Raw genomic sequence first — 23,075 nt, 5'->3', positions numbered from 1 at the left:
CCACAAACCAGAGTGAAACAGAACATTAACACAAAAAACCCTACTATTTCTCTCCCATATACAATAAATGATGAGAACAATGGGAAGACCACAGGGTGGGAAATCAGTCCCTGCGCTTGCTCTTGTGAAATATCCCCAATAGCAGCAGCCTCTGCTTCTGCTCCTCTAAAAATACGGCTCAATATCTTTTATTGATGCAAACTGGCAGAGCTTCACTGATTTCATTAAAGCTAATTCCTCACAGCCAACCCGAGATGGACTGTAATTCAGAGCAAAACAGGCAAAAGATGCAAACTGGCAATGATTAATATTAAAACTTATCAATAACTCAGCAGAGCATCAGCAGGGCAGCACATGCAGTGTCGACACAATGCCCTGCTCCCCTCTTTCCCAGGGGTGCCTCCTTACCTCTCTTTTTGGGAACAGATACGGTGAGGTCGCTGTCATCCTCTTTCTTTTTGCTCCCCAAATCAATAGTGTTCACTGTCACTGTGGATCGGATCTCCTGCTGAGCAGCTTTCATGCGATCATACAGCACTTTAAAGAACCTTTCTGACTTTTTCTGCTCCTTTAGTTGCTGGTAAGTCGAATACTGCCAAAAAAAAAAAAAACAAAAAAACTTTAGATATCAATCTTCTAAGGAAGAAGAAATACAAAAATACACTATTTTTTTCTTTGTGAAACAAATTATGAATAATCACTTACACAGAACAAATGTTGGCCACTGCCTGACCAGTTCTTTCACGAAGTGATATACAAGGCTGGTAACAAAGACTGATGATAATGTTTTAAAATTTGAGTAAAATGGTGAACAGTGCTATTTGCAGTCTTTTAAATGTCACAATATTGTACTTGAAGTTAAATTACTTTGTGACACTCTCCATTTCTCCAGGCATACTAGTCATGATATTCCATCTACAAATAACAGTGAAAAGTAACTTATTATGTAACAACAAGAGAAAGCATGGAACATCTAATATGTAATATTATAGCTTGGATTATGTTCATTTTTTTGTGCTACAGACAGAATTTATTATTAAATATTATTTTAGGTGATTAATTCCAGTCCCTTAGAATAACTGTCAAGCAGGCTGAAGACCATCTGCAACAGTTTATAAACAATCCCAATTCTCCCAGCCTTCTCTCATCATATCAATTCTCTCTCTCCCCTCAATCATCTGATTTGGCTGAATCTGGGTGAGAGGGATATAATTCACAAAAAAACCTAGAAATCATAGTTTAAAGCAGATATTTTCTATCAGCTGGGATACTTGTCTTCTCAAATGACTGGGTTTTTTTCTCTTTGGAGATTTTGATAAATGTCTCGGAAGGTTCCCAGAAAATAATCTGTTATTATAAACTTAGAAGTATTGTAATTTTTAATTTTACAAAGAGTGACATAAAATAACTGGGGATAATGCCTACATGGCAATGACCAGATTAAAAGCAGCATGGTTGCTACACAGAGACAGACAGCAGAAAAACATTTTCTTCTGCTGAAGAGCGACTGCATAGTAATAGGGCATATTTACATTTGTATTACTGTGGTACATACTCTAGTGACAAACTTTCCACAGAACTCACAGCAGAAAGGTTCTCTTTGTTTGTCTCCAGACCACATGCATCTGAGAATCAATATGTGAATAAGCAGATTAAATAAGTACCTGTGTTTGCGTATTTCCACCTTCAAGCAGTGCAATACCGAGCAGAATGCCTTCTGAGAAAATCCTGTCATTTCTGGTGTTCACTATCACATCTATGACCAGTTCTGAGGCACCTTCTTTGTCCAGGAGGCACTGGATATCAAACATGGTCACCCCAGACTTATCTGCATCTTGTGCCGAAAATCCACCTGCAAATTAGACAAATACACAAATACCCTTCGTGTTTGCTTCACACACACACAAATACCCTTAGTGTTTGCTTCACACACACATATGGAAACATAGCTATTAGTAGTGATAAAGCACAAAATAGCAACGTGATAAATTTAATTTTGAAATTCTGTCAGGCAAAGTTCTCTTTGATAAAAGCAAGATTTTTGTATGAAACTGCAATGTTGGGCTCTAAGAGTAAGAAATAAAACAAATCCCCAAGCCATTGTTCTGTCATGATATTCAGACAATAAATAAGTGGGAAAGGACACTGATTTGTTCACTGAACCCTGTTTTAATTCCACTGCTGCATACACTAAACTGTGAATAGAGCAGTGCTCTGAGTCCCTTTTTAATTCTGTTCTTCAACCTCAGGCCTAATCTAAGCTAAAATTGTGTCCTGGTAAATCCACCCTGGTTATGCGTCTGACCTTCCAGTCACATGCTTTTGTTCAACTCCTAGATCATCATCACTATCACCATCATCATCATATTTTCTATAAGAACACAGACTTGAGTTAATCCAAATGAAACGTGTGGGTTGAAGAAATTTTGCTAAATTGTATTAGCTCATTAAATCAAACACCTTTTATTATCACAGATGATCATCCTTCCTGCTATACTTACTTCTCTAAAGATGCAACATCACCTACTTCATTAGTAAAAATACAGTACTGCTTTAATCAGCCAGTACTACTCTGATTAAACTGATTAAAATGCTCCAGACTTTGTGATGAAGCCATATACACCCACACTTTTTAGAGAGAACTAAAAAAAATATAAAACTTCAGCCTCTTGCTTGTTAGAGAGCAAAATTTGGCATACAGGATGTTAAAGACTGCAAAGATTTTCAGTGCCTACATTGACATAGTTAAGGAGGAACAGCTGGTAACATCTGCAGAAGTTAACAAATTGGGGCATGCCTTCAGTGTGCACTGAAAATACAAAATACACTTCTGACCTGGCTCTATACCTGGCTCCAGCCTCATCTCCTATGACATCCATTATTATGGGTTTTCCTAGAAACCACCCTGCAGTAACTTCCTGGGGCTTCTACAGCAGAATGATACAAAAAAAATAGGTTATAATGGACCTACAGAGATCTACTGAAACTTCTTGCCCACAGGATGATAGGACAGGTTCATCAGAGTCTTGTCCAGCAAAGTTGTAACAAGAACAGACACATTCCACAACCTCTCAGGAAAATCTGTTCCGTTGTCTAACCAGTATTTTTGGTGGAAGCTTTTCCTTAGACCTTACCTTTTTCATATATTAGTAAAGGATCTGGAATGTCAAAAAATTCTTTAGTTTCCAGAAACGACATCATCTCTCCTCAAAAGTTTTCTGCTTCGCTGGATTTCTGGATGGGGATTTACTGGAACCTACTTTGGTACCTCCAAATGCACAATCTGAGACAAGCCTGTGCAACTTAAAAATAGAAGAGCCTGATACTACCTCTCTTCTAAGTGGTTACAGAACATGTTTGATTTATTTACCAACTGAATGCCTGGAGCATGTCCAATGTGCCTATTAGAAAAAACGGTGCTGCTAAATTTGCACTCCTGAAATGATGTGCGTTGATTTACCTCCCACTTGTGCAGTTTTGCTGTAGCTGGCAGACAGGGGCCCATTCATACCACTTCCATATTCCCCTTTAAAGTACCGATGCAGGAGGATTTTCCTTAAAGTGTTGCCCTTTAAGAGAAAGACAAAAATAAAAGAAATGAGAGTTGTGGCCAATTTCCTTTGTTTGAAAAGCAAGCTGTTTAACACAGATACCTAATTTAGTAGGTCTTTCCATTATAATTAGCAAGCACACAAATAGGAAAGTTGTATATATTAGATATTTGAAACAAATATCTAATGGTCTTATCTAACAAATCCCAAGGGAAAAATTCTAACATACGGTTGTACAAACTTTTTTTGAAGTTTGTTTTAAACTTATTGATTATAAATAAAACACCTCCACAACAGTAATTCTAACTGCCTATCTGTGAGATGTGTATATTGAAACAAGCTCCACAAATAGCCAGTGCTCTGCAGTCAGTGTGTCTGTGCCCTACCCTGCCATGGCAGCACTTTCTTCCTATTTTCTGCAGCTGAGTAGTACCACTCCCTTTTCTCTGATCTCAGATAATCCAGCTGATCATCTGAAAGAAGCCACATCACATAAAATATTAAAACACAGATATGACATTTGATAGAACAGCTTATAAAGCATTCTCTGTATCGCCTTGTTCCTTGACTTCCAAAACCACAACCAGTCAAAATTTGCATGCAGCTCTCTGAAGATCTTCCCTTTCATTTTACTTATGTTCTGCAACACAAGACACACTGGATTGAGAATCAGGGGTACCAATTATTTGGCATTTTTATTCTGCCTTCAGTCTCCACAGAACACCTGCAGTCAACACAGCTTTACAGAGGCAGAAGGTGACACAACAACTGAAGGCGTATGTGTAACCTCAGATTTCATAAAGAGGAATAAGTAAGGTCTCCGATGCTCAACACAGATTAGGGAAATTGGTCACTTCAAGAGTTCGGCAGTAAAATTGAACATTTTTCCCCTACTATTCCTAAACTGCTGGTTTTAATGAAAAAAAAATAAAAAATCTAAAAACGTGCACTAGAAGCAGTCTCAGCATTCAGCAGCTTGCCAGTGCCTGCACATTAGTGCAGCAGTCAAGTTTTCAAATATCATCTCTGTGGCCACCACAGACAGCAGGCAGTGGGGAAGCAAGTCCAAGGCACTCTCACACTCCCACTTCTCTGTTAACTTGGCAATATTTCCAGTGGCAACCACACACCACAGAGGGGCTTTACTGCATCATGGGCCTTGAAGACAACAGCCTTGTCCACCTGAAAAAAGTGCCAAAATGCAGGATTTTGCGTCCTGCCTGACAACACCAACCTGACATTCTTTCCAAGTTCTCACATTCTGATGTTTTCATTTGATAATAGTCTGTACAGAATTCCCTGAACCAGTCAAGCAAAGTACAAGGCCTACAGAAAAATATCAAAAGCTATTAATATAATAGCTGCAAGAAAAATAAGAAGCGTCAGCTGCAGGGAATTTACTGGGTGGATTTTCCAGATGATATGCCTTGCACTACAGAGGAAGGCAAAGAACCAGAACTCTCTGAGGAACTCACAGAGAGACAGATTCCCTCCCAGCTTGGTTGTGATGGGGTTTAACCTAGAGTGATACAGTAATGGACAAGGTACAGTAACCAAGCTCACAAGCAATTTTAGGATGGGTAAGAGCATCAGCTCCCCCTGCTCAACATCCTGTCTCTAGCTGGGACCAAAATCCAGTGTCTCCCAGCAAAGTGAACTTCATTTTCCTCATCTCCTGAAGAAGAAAAACATATTGATGGGAAAAGAGTTCCCACCAGAACAGATAAACATGGACCGAGAAAAAGGCTAAAGCCCCTCTTCAAGTTTTCTCAGGCATATATATCACAGAATCATAAAACTGCCACACAGAGGGGATCACAGAGCATAAACCCTTCGTAACTCCCAATTAGAACCCAATCCAGACTGGGCACTGCCTTGAGACACGATCTTTTCATCAGAAAGGCTGGCATTTGCCATAACACTTGACTAACTACTCAGTTTGAGTCAACCTCCTCAACCAGCAACCTATGCAGTCTGCTGATGACTAATGGCAAATTATATAAACAGTCAGGGTGCAGTCACGGCAAGAAACACCGAAAGCCATCTATATATAATTAAGACTACTACCTGTGGTCACAAGCTTTATTGATCAACCAAAACAGCCCTTATTTTATCAAGAAGAATATTTAAAACCATAAACCAGCTTTTGACTAATAAACTGAGTGATTAAGCACTGGCGTCTGATTACCTGGAAGCAAGTAACTACCAGCACATCTCAGATCTTCCTCCTGCCTTGTTACCTTCCAAGACACCAGGCGATATGAAGATGTTTCTCCAGCTGGCTACAGAAAGGGAAATCCTGCTCTACCCATAACAAAACTAAGGAACAGATTTAATTTCCTCTTCCAAGAACTCTTAATTATTAGGATTCCTGCTCTCTCTCAACCTCCCATGAATCCAGAGAATAGTTCCCAGAAGCCAAAGTGTCAAGAGTCAAGGATGCTGTGTTTGAAAAGCAGAAATGCGGTGGAACCTCTGCTTTGCCTGACAGCTGTGTCAGAAATACACCCCCAGGCTCAACCCACATATTTGCAAACTCGAGATCTTCATCTCCTCTGTGATGACCTCAGGCAGCCATATGACTTCCATGAGTCTTGTGAAACGAGTTGCCACTACAAAGAGCAGAAGAGCCCAGCCACAGGAACCGGGGCTGAGAAAGGCACAGAGAATGTATCAGAAACGCCTGTTGGCTCCAGCATGTGACTGTGAGGCACCATCCTAGAAAAAGCTGGAAAGACCCTGCTTCCAGAAAAAGTGCTGATCCCGCTGGCGTAGGTGTGTGGGAATGCTTTTATGGGAACGCCAGCAAACGCAGTCAAGAACAGCCCCATCACACGGACGAGACAGGCTGCTGCCAGGACCAGCCAGACAGCCACGCCATTGATGTCCTTGGACATGGATTCCTAACTTAGCACAGCCACAAAGTTAATACTGCCCAAAAGCAAACGATCATAGCAGCAGCATGAATAAGCAGTGTGCTGCAGCTACTACCGACACTCATGGCACTAAGGCAGAGGCCAAAAATAAAAGCACACTAGGCGGTGCAGCGCTATCTACCCTGACTGCATTTCTATACGAGGCAGAAGTCCCGGCCTTCCAAGCTGAATCTCTCCCCTGCTGGCCACAATACACTTTCTTTTATACCTCCTATTAGGGTATGGAAGTGACATGTAAACATCACTCAGCTGACTGCAACCCTCCCATAATGGCTAGAACATTGTATAGCTTTGGAAAAAACACAAGGAAACATAACAGTCTTATTGTTGCTGATGAATACCACTGCATTGTCCCTAACAAAAGCTAGGATAAAGACTGAGGACACAAGAAAGCAACAACTGGATATTGTTGTTGCAGTTTTAAATAGCTAGGGATTGACAGGCAAAAGTTTCCAATAGGGAATAATTATTCCAGTAGGAACATGTAGACACAAACAAATTCCATTTTCTCGGTCCGTATTTCATTATACTTGTTGGTCTTTAAACTTGATTTAAATGCCTTAATACAATGGTTTAGTCACTTGCCCTCTCTGAGCCGGGAAAAGGCTGGTTCCACATGAGGATGTGCCAGGAAGCAATGGCTGAGAGAGGTACCTAAGGCTTATCATGGGTACATGCATCAGCACCAGCTCTTCCTATTGCACCACCGAAACTTATCTGTCCTGCCTTATATAACCCTGCACACTTCTTAAGGAATTGGAATTATACATATGATGTTCTGGAGGCTGAACTAGAGGGTCTGGTGATCTCTCCTGGTTCTCACCCTGTATTAAATTAATGAAGTCGAAATACTCAGATTATCAGTGGTTACACAGAAAAGGCAGTTACATCCAACCAGTATTTCTGTGATACAGTGGATGATTTTGTGAGCGTATTTCAGCATTAATCCAGGAAGAGGCATGAAAACTAGGCTTATTAAAATATCAAATATTAAATATTATTAAAATATTATCTTCATATTTTACAAGCCAAGTATAAAAGAGGAGCTGTTGGGGATCTCTAGTCTACTAATACAGGTTTTCAGAAAGCTTGGAAGAGACACAAAATCCCAGAGAGCTGAGAGACATGCAGTGATACTTTTCCAAAAGTACCAGGGAGTACTTCTTACACTTTTTAATGGTATCCAGCCCTGTGCCATGAGTTTGATATCAGTTCTGGGAGAGGCAAAGAAATGGCTGATTTTGCATTCTATTAACAAAAAATTAAAGGAAGCTACTATATACTGATGGCAGTTTTAATATTGGTGTCATGTTGTAAAATAATTACCTCAGCACAGGTTTGCCAAAACAGACCTTCTGAAACTTCTGAAGATTATTTTCTGCTTTTGCTAATAATGAAGATATCATTCTGGTAAAGTCTGATAAACTGTGCAGTGTGACACAATCCTGTGAGGCAAATTTTTGATCTGATCCTTTTAAGTAAGCCCAGAAGGATAGTTTTCAAATGGCTTAACGACTCAGTGACTGACAGAATTCAATGTGCAATTTAAAGCAAGAAATCATAAACAAATCCATGGGCTTCTAAAGGACAAACTCATGAAGTAAGTATTTTCTGCCTCGTTTGAGGCTTTTCTTAATGAAATGAAATAATACAGAAAATAATTATTAATTGTGTTTGGAAAGGACACACCAAAAAAGAGAGGATAAGGTCAAGTCACCGCTAACCATTTAGGCATCATTATTAAACTGACTAGAAGTAAACAATATGAGTGTCATTATGTCCAAACCTCTGTACGTCTTAATAACAATAAAATACAGAACACACGCACCAAAAAAAAAAAAAAAAGATTCTGTTCTAGGAGGTCATGATTTTGGGGAAGAATAAAAGGCCTAGGAGAAAAATCAGTGTAATGACAACTCCCTAAATCCCACAGTTCTGCAAAAGGTAACAAGAGCTGTTATGTGGGATTTGTGAGACTCTCTCACTTGTTCACACGCAGGGGCACATTACTGTAGCAATACCACATCCCTAGTTGGTGTCCACAGCTCAAGAAGAATGCTGACAAATTGGATCAGGTTTGGAGAAGCTCCATAAGAGTGATTAGAGAATGAAACAAGACTTTTCATCAGAAATTCAAGGCTTTTAATCCACTGAGTTTATCGGTCTACGCATGAACTCTTTCTGACTATCTGCATAAGACATCTGATATAATGGATGACTTCAGTCTAAAGATAAAAGGTGCAAGACATACTGGTGAGAAGCTGAAAAATGGAGAAATTCAGCTAGAAAAGAGGTCGAGGCAGCTGGGTTATTCAGTTTGTGGGTTATGAATTTTATTTTTATTTTATGTAACAGTAGTGGCATTTAGCTATTGGAACAGCTTAAGAAGAGGTGTGATAGTCTGCACTGCTGGCAGTTACTTAACCACGACTAGGTGGCTTCTCAGACAGAAACTATTTGAAGATCTTGTGGTCTACATTAGGAGAACAAGCTGGGTGACAAAAAAATGTCATCTCACATAATCTATGAAGACATCATGCCACCTTTTCCTGTAGTAAATATAGATGAGGGTAGAAGCCTGGCTTTCTATGAAGGCTGTTTAAAAGACACCTACTTCTACATGTCTCTTGTAATTATTTATAAATGAAATTTCTGTTCTATTTGGTCTGAGTGCCTGCTTCAGGATGATTTTTTGGTTGTTGCTTTTGTTGCTGCTTTTCACCCATTTTGTTCCCTTATTTCTCTTGGAGACAAAACATGGTGGGAGAAGAAGCTTTGTCCAAGTGGCTTCTGTGAAGACACCACGTGTGGTTTTATAACCCTTTAAATTTTGATTGAACCTGCTCTTGAAATGCAAGACGACACAGAAATCTCTCCATCTCCAAAAGGGATCAGCTGAGGCCACAGCTACCACACGCATGGTGTTGCACAAGCACGGGCTTGGAAGAGAGCCCTGAAGTCTTGACTCCTATTATGTCCACAAAGTGGAAAATTTCTGTTTTCATGATGCCAGCAACTTCCAGGGGGCTCACAAATTGGGGGAAGTTGTTTGTTTTGGGGAGTTGTTTGTTTGTTTTTACACAGAGTGAGCTTTTTCTTGGTTTTGATCTTCTTGCAACAAGATGTTTTCATAGCCAACTGATAGTTGAGAATTATATATTTTCACCAATAAAATATAACACCCAATAGCACAGTTATTTGCACACTGGGGCGTTATTCACCCCAGGGAAAAAAGCACTTTCAAATATGAAGTTAGGTCCAGCTGGTGTCCAGTTCTGCTTCCACTAAAATCAACAGGAGATTTGCCAGCAACTTAAGTAGGAGAAGGAGCAGACACACACTTTGCCAGGCAAATGCCTTTTATCCAAGTCTAAAAAGAAAAAAAAAAAAAAAAAAACAACCCAAAATATGCACCAGACTTCATGACACAGTTCTCTTAGGAGAGCAGAGCTGGCCACCCACACCTCTCAGCTGTCTCTCATTAGGCAGAGACACCCCACATTTAAAATGTGCCATTGTTCAATCCTACACAAAACTGGGAAGAATCCCACTTGTCTCAATAGAAATTGCCTGCATCACAAATACAAACTGATAAACTTGAGACTGTAACTAATGCAGAGATGCATTAACAGGTTCAGATAAAAAAACCCCAAGCATGACCTTCTTTAAAACCAAACTACATTTGTTCTAAAAAGGGATAATTTTTTAAGCAGTCTTTTAATTCTTCTTTCCTTTGCAGTGCCATGTTCCATAGAAAGCTGGAAGCTTAAGTGTCAAACTATTGCGAAACAACTGCTATTGCCAGTCCATTTGCAATATGGGTAGGGAAAAGAATACTGGATACTTGGCAAAAAAACCCCACAGGTTTGACCTGATAACTGTCCAATTTTGCACCCTGAAGAAACTCAGGAAAGCTAAAAAGCGTCTCCACTAGGAATACAGCAGGAGAGAAAAATTGTTTGGGTTAGTGAAAACGTCAGCATTGGGACGTTTAGACTTAGACTGAGAAGAAAACACTTTGAAAAACACAGTTTGATTTTGTAATGATATAATTTTTCTACTGGGCCATAAAGTCTTAGCAGCTGCTGAATGGTTGGGGTTTTTTGGTTCAAATATCAGATCTCCAGATATGTATATATGCATTTATAGAGAGAGAAAGTATTTGCTGTCGGCAAATATTTTGTTTGTATCTGTCACTTGTGCATATAAACTGTGCACTTACAAACCAGGTCATGTTTGCACCTCTGTAATTTTTCCTTTCATACGTCCTCCAGTACAAGACAAAGCACTGAGACACAAAATAACTCAAGTTCTCCACCACAGAAGGAAAACAATGTAAGATTTGATCACGATTATTCAGAAGCATTTACGAGTGCACCATCAATAACAGACTGTAGGAAAAGACCAGATCTGAGAAGCACAATTTTCAAAGACTAAAATTATCTAACTCTTATGCTGCAGGGGGTAAACTTTCAAAGTGATGCACAGGGAGTTATGCACACAAATCCTATTATTTTTTAAACAGGATTTCTGTGTGGAACTCCTCATGCACTGCAAGGAAAAAAAAAAAAAAATTACCCATAAGTGCCCTAATGTGAATATTTACCAAAACAGACAATTTCCAGATGCATACTTATAAGCACTACTGTGCTTTGACATTTTACAAGCAATTTGTAACAGGTAGCAATGGAAAATAATAGAAGTGGCCAAACACTAATTTCATGACATTATCCTCTTTTGCTATGTTGCTATTATGTTGAACTTCAAAGCCACAGCATTACAGATACCTGATTTACCAGCTAAGGGATGCTCCTCAGAAGCAGTGCCTGCCCTGGTTTGGATCAGACACAGCAGATTCTTCACCTGTTGGCTGAGGGCTTTCAAATTAGCTCAGGAGCCATTTCTGTATTTCAGGTTTCTGTTCATTTTTACCTGCCGACAGTTCCACTGATTTCTTGACTTCTTCCTTGTCTACTAGTAAAGATCACAAAATCATAGAATGATAGCCAGCTCTACCCCCTGCCATAGGCAGGGACACCTTCCACTGTCCCAGCTTGCTTAGAGCCCATCCAGCCTGGCCTTGGACACTGCCAGGGATGGGGCAGCCACAGCTGCTCTGGGCAACCTGTGCCAGGGCCTCAGCACCCTCACAGGGAACAATTTCTTCCTCATATTCAATCTACACCTGCCCTTAGTTTGAAGCCATTGCCCCTTGTCCTGTCACTCCAGGCCCTTGTCAAGAGTCTCTCTCCATCTTTCCTGTGGGCTCCCTTCAGGCACTGCAAGGCCACAATGACATCACCCTGAAGACTGATGATGACACTTCAGAAATTCAGAATTTGTACTTACGTCACTATCTACCTTGGAAGTAAATATACACTTCCTAAACCAGGTTATCAGAATTATTTTACAATCCAGGTTATAGGCGTCTGGAAATTTTTCTTTGGATTTGACATGAGTTGTGGTACTAATAAAATACTAGTGTAGTATTTTATTATATATATATAGTGTATATATATAATGTAGTATATATATGTGTAGTATTCATACAAAATTAGTATTTCTCATTCGTTCTTAATGGTTTCTAGTTTTACTGTGTACATGACATTAAACTGTGTCCTGTGTCACTTTCTCCAACCAGCAGTAATGTTGAGTTAATATTAATTATTCTGTTAGAAGTGCTTTATAGTCTATATTTTTTAAGTGATATTAGAAGAAACTAACTCTCAGTACTCTTGCAAAATAATCAAGGGGCATATGAATTGTCCAAAACAATCCCAAGACCAAGCCAAAACTGACCATTTTTTCCACCAGTGCCACTCACCTCTGCCTGAACACCCCTGTATTCAACACATGGAACTGCCAGATTCTGTCTTTCCATGATTTAAAGATGTGCTTTGGGCAATGATCAGCAACCCTGTATCCAGAGTGCCCCGAGAGCCAGCCTGACAAAATGATCAACACACCTGACGCTTCTGAGAAACGCCTCTTGCACTCTTAGATGGAAACTGATACCAAATTGTTGCTGATTTCTTGGATTTCAAGCATTAAGGGGGAAAAAACAGGTGTGTATACGTGCTTATGTCAGTCTCCAAATATACTTGTGGCTAGTGCAGAGGAAAACAGCTGGTCAAAACATATTCCAGCAGCTTCCATCTGCACAGTAAAACAGGAGCGGCGGAAGGGAACCAACCTTGCAGCAGTTCAGGTCAGCAGAAATATTTGAAGTGTTATCAGTGGTTTGTGTAAACATTCTCTTAGCACCACCTTGCTGGAAAACCAACACAAATCAGCTCCAAAAAAATAATCTGGGCGTGGTCAGGATACAGCAGGAGATATCCTAAGTGGTGACTGCAGTGAAGGGCAGATTGTCCCTTGGCTCTGCACTGCACAGCATGGCAGGGGAAACAAAGCATCCCTCTCCTTTTCTAAGCAGAGGAGAACAATTCCCGCCTGGAACAAAGCCAGCTCCTGCACTGGTTTCACTACATCTATGAAATTAGGTGGCATTTCAGACGAACAGAAAAGTAGAGCAAAGTTAGACAACACTACGAGTCTAGAGCTTTATTAGCTATCCATTTTGACAGGGATAATTTGAAAATATTTATAATTTATGTTCCCCAGTTAAAAACAAAACAAAACAAAACAAAAAAGAGTAGTAGTAGCAGTTTGAATAAATTTCCAGTAGACTTGATCGGGAATTTTCTATTCATGTCAACTCTCTCAACTGTATAATCCTTTTCAGGATGATATCAGGATGATAGCTGGCACCTGAAGTTCAGCACCTAAAGTTTTGTGCTTGTATGAGAAATCCAGTTTACATTAGGAAAAAAGGCCAGAACAAAATCAACCACCCTATCACCATGCTAATTTCTACTGCTCCTACTCCTGGGAATAATACTTGGAAATGTGGAACCTGTGTGACCAGAGCCAGAGGGCCAAGGAACAAAACAAAAAAACCAAAAACAAACCCTAAAATATGTGGGATGGGGTTTTGACTGTTAAGAAACCAAACCAAAGTAGTTTCATCATTTCTAGGAGCCTGACTAATGACTTTGATTGCCAGAGGTGGCAAATATCAAATAAATACTAAGAAACCTCCTCTGGTAGATTTGTTGATTTTTGTCAGATCCTTGCTGCTGACTCTCAGCAAGGACATAGTTGCTGACTCTTGGCTGTTACCACAAGGAGCCACATCTCCTCTTCCTCAAGCAGCAGATCCACTCCCAAGTAGCTAAGAAATAATGGCAATACAGGATTAGGAGGTAAAGCCACACCAGAAGGAAAGGATCCTTTGATCAAGTATGAGAAATAGATCATCTTGTGACTAAAACAACGTCATTCACTATCTGGGCTCTTGTTCCTGCCCTGGCAAAGGCCGTGCTGCCACAGAGAAGAGCTGGGCTCCACGATATCCCTGGTGTTGAGTTGCTCAGGAGGCTGGAAAAAAGGCCTTTGGTTTGAGGAACCAGGTCCTGGCTCAGACCCTGGGCTAGCCAGGCTACCTCATCTCCCATTAATGTCATTCATCAGAGAGCAAGCTAAGCACCTCTCCAGGCTCACTCAGGGATTATCCTGGATTTTACCCACCGATTCACAAACCTGCAGGGACTCGGTGATGGAGCTGCTCTCTCCTGGCATATCTGAATTTTTTAAGACAGACCTTCTCTTCCAATGATTTTTGAAGGCAACTTTCGCTTGGAAAAGCATCTCTGTTTCCAAAGCAGTTCTCAATTCTCCCTTTTAAATTGGAGGCCAATATTGGCTTTTCACTCTTGGAGTCTTAAATTTCATTAGTTCAAACAAATAAACCCAATAACATCCTTTGAAGACTGCCATGGAAATAATCCTGACTTTGTGCAACACTGCAGTAGAAGGTTCATAAACTATTTCTATTTGCCAAAATCGCTGCATGAAACTGAAACATTGTATTAAGAGAGTAACATTTTGTTTTTAATAACTCTCAGAGACGTATTGGCTGTCACACCACAGCTCAATAGTTTCTTAGTTGTCATCTTATTTCAGAAGCAACAACAATTTCTAATGTTAAATTTCCCACGATCGGGAAAAGCTTATCTTCTATGTTGAACAGAAAAAAAGAAAAAAGAAAAAAGAAAAAAGAAAAAAGAAAAAAAAAAAAAAAAGACCAAAAAAACCACCACCAACCAAAAAAACCACTGAAGCCACTCCATTACTGATTGAAAAATGACCAAAATTTGCTTGAAATTAAATCAGCCATTCAAAAGGTACAGACAAGGGGGATATGAAGTCACATTTTCATGAGCCTGTCTCAGCTTTTCAAATTTCCACTACTAAAAGACAGATTCATGCTTATATAAAATTTAATATGCAAGCTGCTCACCCATAATATTAAATTACCCCTTTGTATTTAATATTTGCTAAAATTGCGGAGTTATTTATGTCCCAGATAAGACTGCAGCACATGTGCATTCACTATTTCATCATACCAGATTTTAGCATATATTTATTATGACGCTGACATTGCCATTATAATGCATAAGTGTCTGTTGCTTCCAAGGAGAAATATATTATCACTGGAATGTTCCTACATGCACAGCATGTAGCTATGGAAATACAATGTCATAGACTTCTTTAGAGGTGTTAAGTACAGCACAGATTGACTGGGAGCCGGCAGGAAACCTGCTCTGGAAGTCCTGTAACAGCATTTTTTTTTCCCATGTGTTTCAAGGGTACTGATATTCCCACTCCTGACATCCCTCTGATAAATGCCGTGCAACATCCCAGCACCAGGGCTCAACAGCATCATGAAAACCAAGAAGAATTTTACAGTTCCAGTAACTGGGAATTAAACTGAAGAGGCATGGCACCATGACAGTGCTTTTAATGAACACAAAATAAAATCCACCAACAGTTTTAGGGGCTACAGAACTGACAGCTGAGGCTATTCTGATTATTGGTAAAATCTTCTGTTTTGAATGCAGCAAAAGACCTTGTGAAAACGTGGAGTAGAGTGGGAAATGATACAGACAAAATTAATGCTCTAAGTTTGATCAGTGACACATTTTCATCTAAGTCCTGTGTTTTCAACAGGCTGACATTTCCTAGAAGGCTCAGAGGAATGCTGGGAACATACAAAGGTATGGAAAAACTCTGGTGTTACAGACTGACATTGCTCACTTTGGAAAAGACACGGCAAGAGCACAGCAAATCTTTAATGGGGTGGAGATGGGGAGGTTGGGAATTCCTGTCTCCCACCCAAAAAGTGTCCCCCAACGGAATGTAAAGAGGGTCAATGAGAAAGTGATAAAGAAGTAATTGTTAGCCCACACATAATTAAGTGGTCATGGGAAGTCACCAAGGCCAAGAATTCAGCAAGACTCAGAAGAGGATTTGGGCATTTCTATAGACAACAAGTAAAACCAGTTACAATAGCAAATGTTAAAAAAAACAACTATGGGAAAGAAGACAAAATCTCTTGCTTTAGGGCCCACAGATTTATGATCTTACTGCTAAGGATTATCCCAAGACTTCAGGAAGAATAGAAAACTTGAAGTCTGCCTGCAGTGGGGGTTCTTAGACCTTCTGAAGCATCTGGCGATGGCCACACAGCAAGAAACACTCTTAATCCTCTGGTCTGACCCTCTTTAGCAATCCACATGTGTTCAAAAGAGAACATTAAGGGTACCAAGTCTATTTGTATTGGATCCAAAAAACAGTGCAACCCAATGTAGGTTCAAGAGGAAAATGGTTTTTATGAAATCTCTGATGAGGAGACATGCAGAGCACTACAGCGACCCAAAATATCAGCTGGAACCCTGACTCCAACAAGCTAAACACAGAACTGCCATGGCAAGAAAACATGTTGCCAAACTCCTAACGTGAAAAAGGTCTGCATCTCATCTATCTGATAAGTATCCTTAGCAAAATACTACTGGTTTATACAAAAAAACAATGGTAGAAACACTTCAGCTTTTGAACAAAAGGCAGCTTCTTAGAGAGAAGCTCCAGGCTTCCTTCCCCACCGAGGCATTCTGCTGGTGTGGACCTGGGGACACACACTCCCTTGCTCAGTCAGGTGACTCCAAATTCTCCTTCTCCCTCCCACAGAAGACTTTTCTGTTTTGTACTAACGAAGTCCAAAGTATCTCATCCTCTAAGGCACTAAAGAATGTGTCTGCACGGCAGAGACAGCCACAGCATCAGCCTTCTCAGTTCTGATGACAGCCTATGAACACCAGATCCCTCATTTAGCCCTAAATAACACTGACCAGAACGTCACCATTATTTAGTTCCTTTAATTAATTACCACTTTGCAAAGGCTTTGTTACATAAATTAGTTTCCTATACATATTAGTGCCTTTCTGTCTCCCTGTGGGTCCACTTGATGATGAAATGGCTTTTTGACTGCAAAGGACTCAGTGTCACCCATTGCCTCCACCTACATACCTAATATCCCTCTCTGGCCTAAACCTCCTTGTAAGTAGAAGCAACTATTAGTATTCCAACTGTGGCACCATGAGCTGCTGAGACTCAGCCAAAAGCTTGACAGATTTATTTAGTGCAGAAGGGATGATGCAGGAGACCAGGAGAGGATCTGGATTTTGTCTCTCCTGTTTTGCTCCCCTCCATCTTTTTTCTTCCCCCTTGTCGCCTCTGAATTTGCCCTTTTCCTCCCTATCCCCTGGCTGTACCAAGGACATATTATAATCCATGTGACACTTGATTTGGAACTTTTGTCCCTCAGTTACTCTAGTAATCGTGCCTCTTGTTTAACAAAGCAGCTCTGGAGGAGACTGGGAAAGGGTAAAGTGAGCATTTGGGAAGGAAGCATCTGGTTAAAAGTTGAGCCTTTTCCTTCTCCTCCACACTTGAGTCACCAAGCCAAACTCTCAGCAGAAACACACCTGATGATTCACTATAGCAAAAGCATTGGAACTGACAGAACAAACCAAGATGAAGCAAAATGATGTCCAAAAAAATTACACAGGAAAATTTCAGACTGGGAGCAAGCTGGCAGATGAAAAAGTTCCAAGCATAGCAGCTGGTTCTGCAGAGAATTTTCCTCAGGCTTTGGTATATGCAGATAAGTACCTCTAGACAACTGTAAAAAATCATTATAGATAAGAACAGAAACTCATCTTAATGAACATGTATTCTGCAAATCAACAAGGAGATGAAGAAGGAAGTAGGAAAACTTCTGGAGTCTAATCTTGGACTCAACTACAAGAGAAGTCAAAGGAAATTGAGTATACCAAGTACTGACAGAGGACCTAGATGAAAAAAATGCTATTGTAAACCTCACAGCAGGATGTTTCTGCAGCGTTAAGCAGAAACTTTAATTTGGAATTTGCTTGCTGCAAAGCCCTTAACATTTTTAGCACAAGACTTAGGTTTAATTTGAATAGGTCTGAGCAACAGACATATTTACAGTGGCAAAGGTGTTTTATTTTGTTTTCACTAGCAGAATGCTTGAATGACTAATTAAAATGAAATTCTATTACCAAAAAAAAAGAAAAAAAAAAAAAGTCAGAGCCAGTGTCTTTTTAAAATTACCTGATGTTTAAGGCAGACTAAATTGAGTCAGTTTCTGCTCTGACCTGTGTGAAAAGGCTGCCGAGGGACTGTGTACAGGCAAGACAGTTACCATGGATACCTCACTGCTTTAGGTGTAGAAGCTTAACATTACAAACAACTTTGCAGCATTAGGCTGCCGGCCTCATAAAAACACTGCAAAATAACAATGAGCTCTGAGATAACCATTATGATCTGCTTTGTGACACGCAAATATAAACCTTCTATCCTCAGGCAAAAGACAAAAGTAGGACTGAGGGGACATGGCCAGATCTCGCAGTCCTTAATTTACAGTCTGCTCCTGAAAGATGCTGTGGTCTTTGGCTCACACTGATGATAATGGGACCTGCAAGTAGGCAGCTTGCCTCAGAATATTGTCCTCCTGCCTACAGTTTTACCTAAATTAGGACTCCAAACTTGAACCAACACAGCACAGGCAGAGGGAAATGCAGTCAGAGTCAAAAAACCACAATTATTTAAAACTTTCCCTCTAACAGTGCAAGTTTATAATACCACAAGGTTTAAGGTATCACCCACACTGACTGCATTGAAGGACAGAACTTTCACATGAGATATTACAATGTATTCCCACATGCTTCCAAGAGCACTGTATCTTTGTGGGGAGATGCTGACTGTGCCTGCTGGGCAGTGAGCTGTGTGCCTACTGAATGCCCTCAGCCTCCAGCGAGGCCAGAGATTTTTTACCTTTACAAATGCAAGCCCGTCTCTTGGCCTAACGACCACTGCACCTGTCAGACAAACGGAAAAGAAAATCTGCTCCATACCATTCCAATAGTGGCAAAAAAGACTCACTCCCTCGCACCAAACTATCTGATCTATCGATTCAACAGCCAACCATTTCTGAGACAGTGAATGCATCTGTCTCCTTCACCTTGAGCAAAGGTTCACAGGAAATCACTTGAGGCGCTTTCTCCTGCTTCTGGTATTAAATTACACACAAAAGAAGTTCAGGTCCAAGTGGGGCTGGGGTTGTGTTTCAAATCCCATTTCAAGGAGATTTATGATGATTTCAAGTATTCCACATCCAGGAGCTCACACGGATCAAAAGCAGTGCTCATAGCTGGCTTTTACGACATTAATTCAGATGCTTCAACAACAAGATTATAGACGTACTTATTGCAAAGCTGTGATGCCAAACCCTTCCGTGAGGCAGGACAGCAGAACATCGTGCTGGGAGAGCTGCAAGTTACAGGCTCAGAAGAAATCAGGAAGTTGGAGCTGATGTGGGATGCAGAGAGGGGCGTTCAGCTCATGAGACTCAGCTGAGCACAGATGTGCACACCTGCAGTGTTTCATAAGCAAACAGCAGGTTCCCCTCCAGCGTTTTGCAGACATACCTAATAGAGCAAACTGGACTCCTTTCATGCTCTGTCAAATATTTTTGGTGGTGGGTGCAAGCCCCTACACTGCAATTAATTTTGCACTGAAGGCACCCTGAGTTTTTGCCAGCACAAAACCATCTTTGAGCCTTCACGGCACAAATCAAAAGGGGCTCATCCAAATGACTGACACCCTAGACCTGTGCTACAAGAGATCACTTTTTCAATATCAGGCTTTGTGCTCATAGTTACAAGAAGGAATAATATAGATCACATAAAGGGAAAGTAATTGATTCTATCTGCAGACCAGGTGGGCAGATTTTAAATAACACAGTGCCAAGGGCCCACTCGGCCCATTTGAGAGCACTGTGGGTGCTCAGGTTCCCTTGCAGCTCTCCCCATCAGCATTTCTACTACAGCTACACAAGTTTTGGAATGGCCAGGAGCAGGTGCAACGAAACCTTTAAACCAGTAAACACCAGTTTCCCGGTGGGCAAGGGTGCAAAACTTTCTGCTTGTTATGCCTGATCCTACTGGGAACACTGAGCAGGCAATGCTAGCAGCAAGAGAACAAGGAAAGTGCCGCTGGAGTGATCCCATCGCGGCTCTAATAACATTAGAAATCTTTTTACTGGCTTTAATGGGATTGGGATCAGGTGCAAAGGAAGCCACCTTACATTCCCCTGATCTGTTACTCCTACCAGCACAGCAAAACAACCAAATCCCAAGCATCTGTTTTTGCATGTCTGCACTCCATGAAGGATACAATCCCCCCACATCCACACACAAACAAACTCTGTAGTTGCAAGACAACTTGTTTCTTAATCTATTAATGAGAGGAAATAGTAAAGCAGGTAAGAAAAGGAAGTAAAGAATTAAATATAAATTTTTAACTGGGCATTTTCCCCTCTAACAATGTTGCTGGGTATTTTAAGTAACCAACCATCCAAAAGGGGCCTGTAAGTGGCCAGAGCTATACTTACAATATTAATTTTAGTACCCAGAGAGAGGGAAATGAAGTACTCAAAATGTACATTAAAGCCTCCCATAGAACAGAGCTGTGCTGCATATCCAAAACCACTGCTAATGCTGTATGAGCTGCAAGGAACGCCACCTAATTTTTCCGGATTCTGCCTGTGCTACAGTTTAATATCAAAGGGAGTATTTAAAAAATACTTCATTATGCACAGTGTTGGCTGAGGTTTGTCACTATTCCTTGCCCTTCTAATGAAGAGATTAAGTGGATTTACAGAAAGATTTAAACTCCTTGGTGTTTTCCTAGATAAAGAATCCCACTCCTCCTCATTTAAAAGCTGCTAGCCTTGCTGTAGGTGGTAATTATGTTGAGGGTGAATTGCTGTGGTTTCTGTCTGGCAACACCCAGCACTGGCACATGCAATCCCCACAGCGTCTGGAAACAGCATTACATCAAACCATCCAAGCTAGTGGCTTACACAACCAGCTACACCCCTTTGAAATCTGTCAGCCCCAGTGACTTGCTGTGCGCACTTCTGCTTCTCAGACATCAGCCTCGTCACTTTTATCACACAGGTATCAGCTTCTTTTAAAAATAAAAGTTGGAGGCATTGACCTTTAGCCTAACTTAAAATCTTAGGGTGAAAAAAAAAAAAAAAAAAAAAAAAAGAGTAAAATCTACACATCAAACAGCTTGATTTTGACACCAAATCTGACCTCAGTTTTTAAGAGGTTGTGGGTGCATCACTATGGAGAGGAACCTCAGAAAACAAAACAAGACACCTCCAGAAAGGGAAGCTGCAAAATTCTGCTTGTGAAACTAATTCATGAAATGGGTTAATATGGAGCTAGCCTAGAGATCCCTAAAGCAGGGCAGCCCTGCACACTGTAAGCAGGCACATCCCACCATTACGTCTAAGAGCTATGGATCAGGTTCTTAATTAAAATCAGTTCTGCTGGGAACTCTGCACCAAAATTAAAAATCACTGAGAAATCTCAAATCAAACAAGGTGTTCATGTCTCCAGCTCTCAGGCAGACATGTCATATTATGTGAAGACCTGAGAATATGAATTGTCTCGTGAAATCAGTGGGACCAGACATCAAGCGGAGACGGCTCAACAGCTGTATCTGCAGCATAGCTGTGTGCTAAGCAGGCAACAGCCTAAGCCACAGAATCACTGCATTTTCTACACGATTTGAAAACAAACACGTTGTACTTTAACAAGAAATACTGTAACTATGTCCTTGGAGGACTGCTGTTCTGTACCAAAGAATTATTTCCCTTCCCTCTGCTCTCCTCTCCTCCCCCACTTCCCTCCCCTATGAATTAGTAAATGAATTTCTGCCACAAACCCTCAAACCATATTCTTCCCAATCAAAGAGTCAAACGATACCCAAGAGAGCAAGGCAGCACAGAACCAGTGAGATCCTGCAGACAGCCAGACTGGGTGGAAAGCTCCTGTCACTGCCACACACAGATGGGCACACACAGAAAGCCTATGGGGGGAAAACAGGACAATACCAGAAAGAGGATTACATCCAAACTACATTTCTGGAAAATGTTCTTCTGCAACTGGACAGCTGAATCATCTGCAACCAGACCGAAAAAAAAAAAAAAAAAAAAAAAAAAAAAAAAAAAAAAAAAAAAAAAAAAAGATAGTAACAAAAGACAGTCCATGTAATTTAATAAGTAAGCAGAGTTTTGGTGTTTTGATTTCCTTTTTTTTTTTTTTTTTTTTTTTAATTTTGATCCTACACCACAAGTTGGGAAACAATTCCTTAAGGGCAAGGTCCATAATATGGGAGAATCCAGCATGGGAACTTATGGGCAAATCTATTACAATCTGCATATATTTCCAGGGGAAATGAAGCCTGCAGTTTAGCTCAGGGTCTGCACTTTGGTGTTTCAGCAAATGGGGGACATAATGTGTGCCTGTGAACTCAGACAGAATACAGATCCAAGAAGATGGGATTCTTACAACGTTTTTTTTTTGTGAGACGCAGTGCTACAGGGGCTAAATAAAAAGCTTTTGAAAAAGTCATTGCACATAGCATGAGAATAAAGTGCCAGTCCCAGCAGTGGCCGCACAGCCGGCATCCACATTGTACAACAATCGCACAGCTCAAATCGTGACTATGAAAGGACAGCCCAAGCAGCAGGTGGGATGGAAGGATGGCAGGGGGCCATACCCCAGCACCTCTCTCTCCAATCCCTCTGTTCATCAGTCATGTCACACGGGCTGTTCCCCTGCAAGGAACATCCAGAGGAACAGAGAAACTAGAAATGCGTGTCCCGGGCAGGGGAAGCAGCTGGCAGGCATCTGTAATTGAATTCCAGGAGGACTTGGGCTATTTTTAAAACTCTCTGTAGGCTGGCTTTCTTCTTCTTTTTTTTTTTTTTTTTTAAACAGGTGAACATTTTCAAAACTCAACAGTTTTAAAGTTTCACTGCATACATCTCTGAGTTCCAACACTGTGTAAAAATCAGGCAATAGCAGCAAAGCCCGAGCAATCAGAACCAGATTCTAAAACTCTGCACAAAGGAGGAAAAAAAAATATCACTTTTCTCTGCAACTGTATATTTTAAGGATAAAGAACTTGTGTCTTGAAGCACAAACACACAAACCCTCTTCTACTGTATTTATACCCTGTGGGGACACTGATTTTCTAACAACTTCAAAATAAAACAGATGTCATGATTTATGTGCTGTGCCTCTGC

At 40.6% G+C, this 23,075-nt stretch overlaps 1 protein-coding gene across 10 annotated transcripts in view; it reads right to left on the bottom strand.

Moving 5' to 3' along the window:
* Positions 1–23,075, bottom strand: part of ITPR2 (inositol 1,4,5-trisphosphate receptor type 2) — a 244,528-nt gene that overhangs the window by 74,888 nt on the left and 146,565 nt on the right. For all 10 annotated transcript variants that reach the window (XM_040061446.2, XM_058420145.1, XM_058420144.1 and 7 more), the window contains 3 exons: positions 3,461–3,569; positions 1,665–1,852; positions 409–592 (listed from right to left, as the gene is read on the bottom strand). In XM_040061446.2, coding sequence (XP_039917380.1) covers positions 409–592; positions 1,665–1,852; positions 3,461–3,569 — 481 coding nt within the window. The remainder of the gene's footprint in view (positions 1–408; positions 593–1,664; positions 1,853–3,460; positions 3,570–23,075) is intronic.

The sequence above is a fragment of the Hirundo rustica genome, chromosome 4 (assembly GCF_015227805.2).
Source record: "Hirundo rustica isolate bHirRus1 chromosome 4, bHirRus1.pri.v3, whole genome shotgun sequence".
NCBI classification, from domain to species: domain Eukaryota; kingdom Metazoa; phylum Chordata; class Aves; order Passeriformes; family Hirundinidae; genus Hirundo; species Hirundo rustica.
Note: the sequence above shows the minus strand (reverse complement) of the source record. Positions and strands in the feature narration are given on the sequence as shown.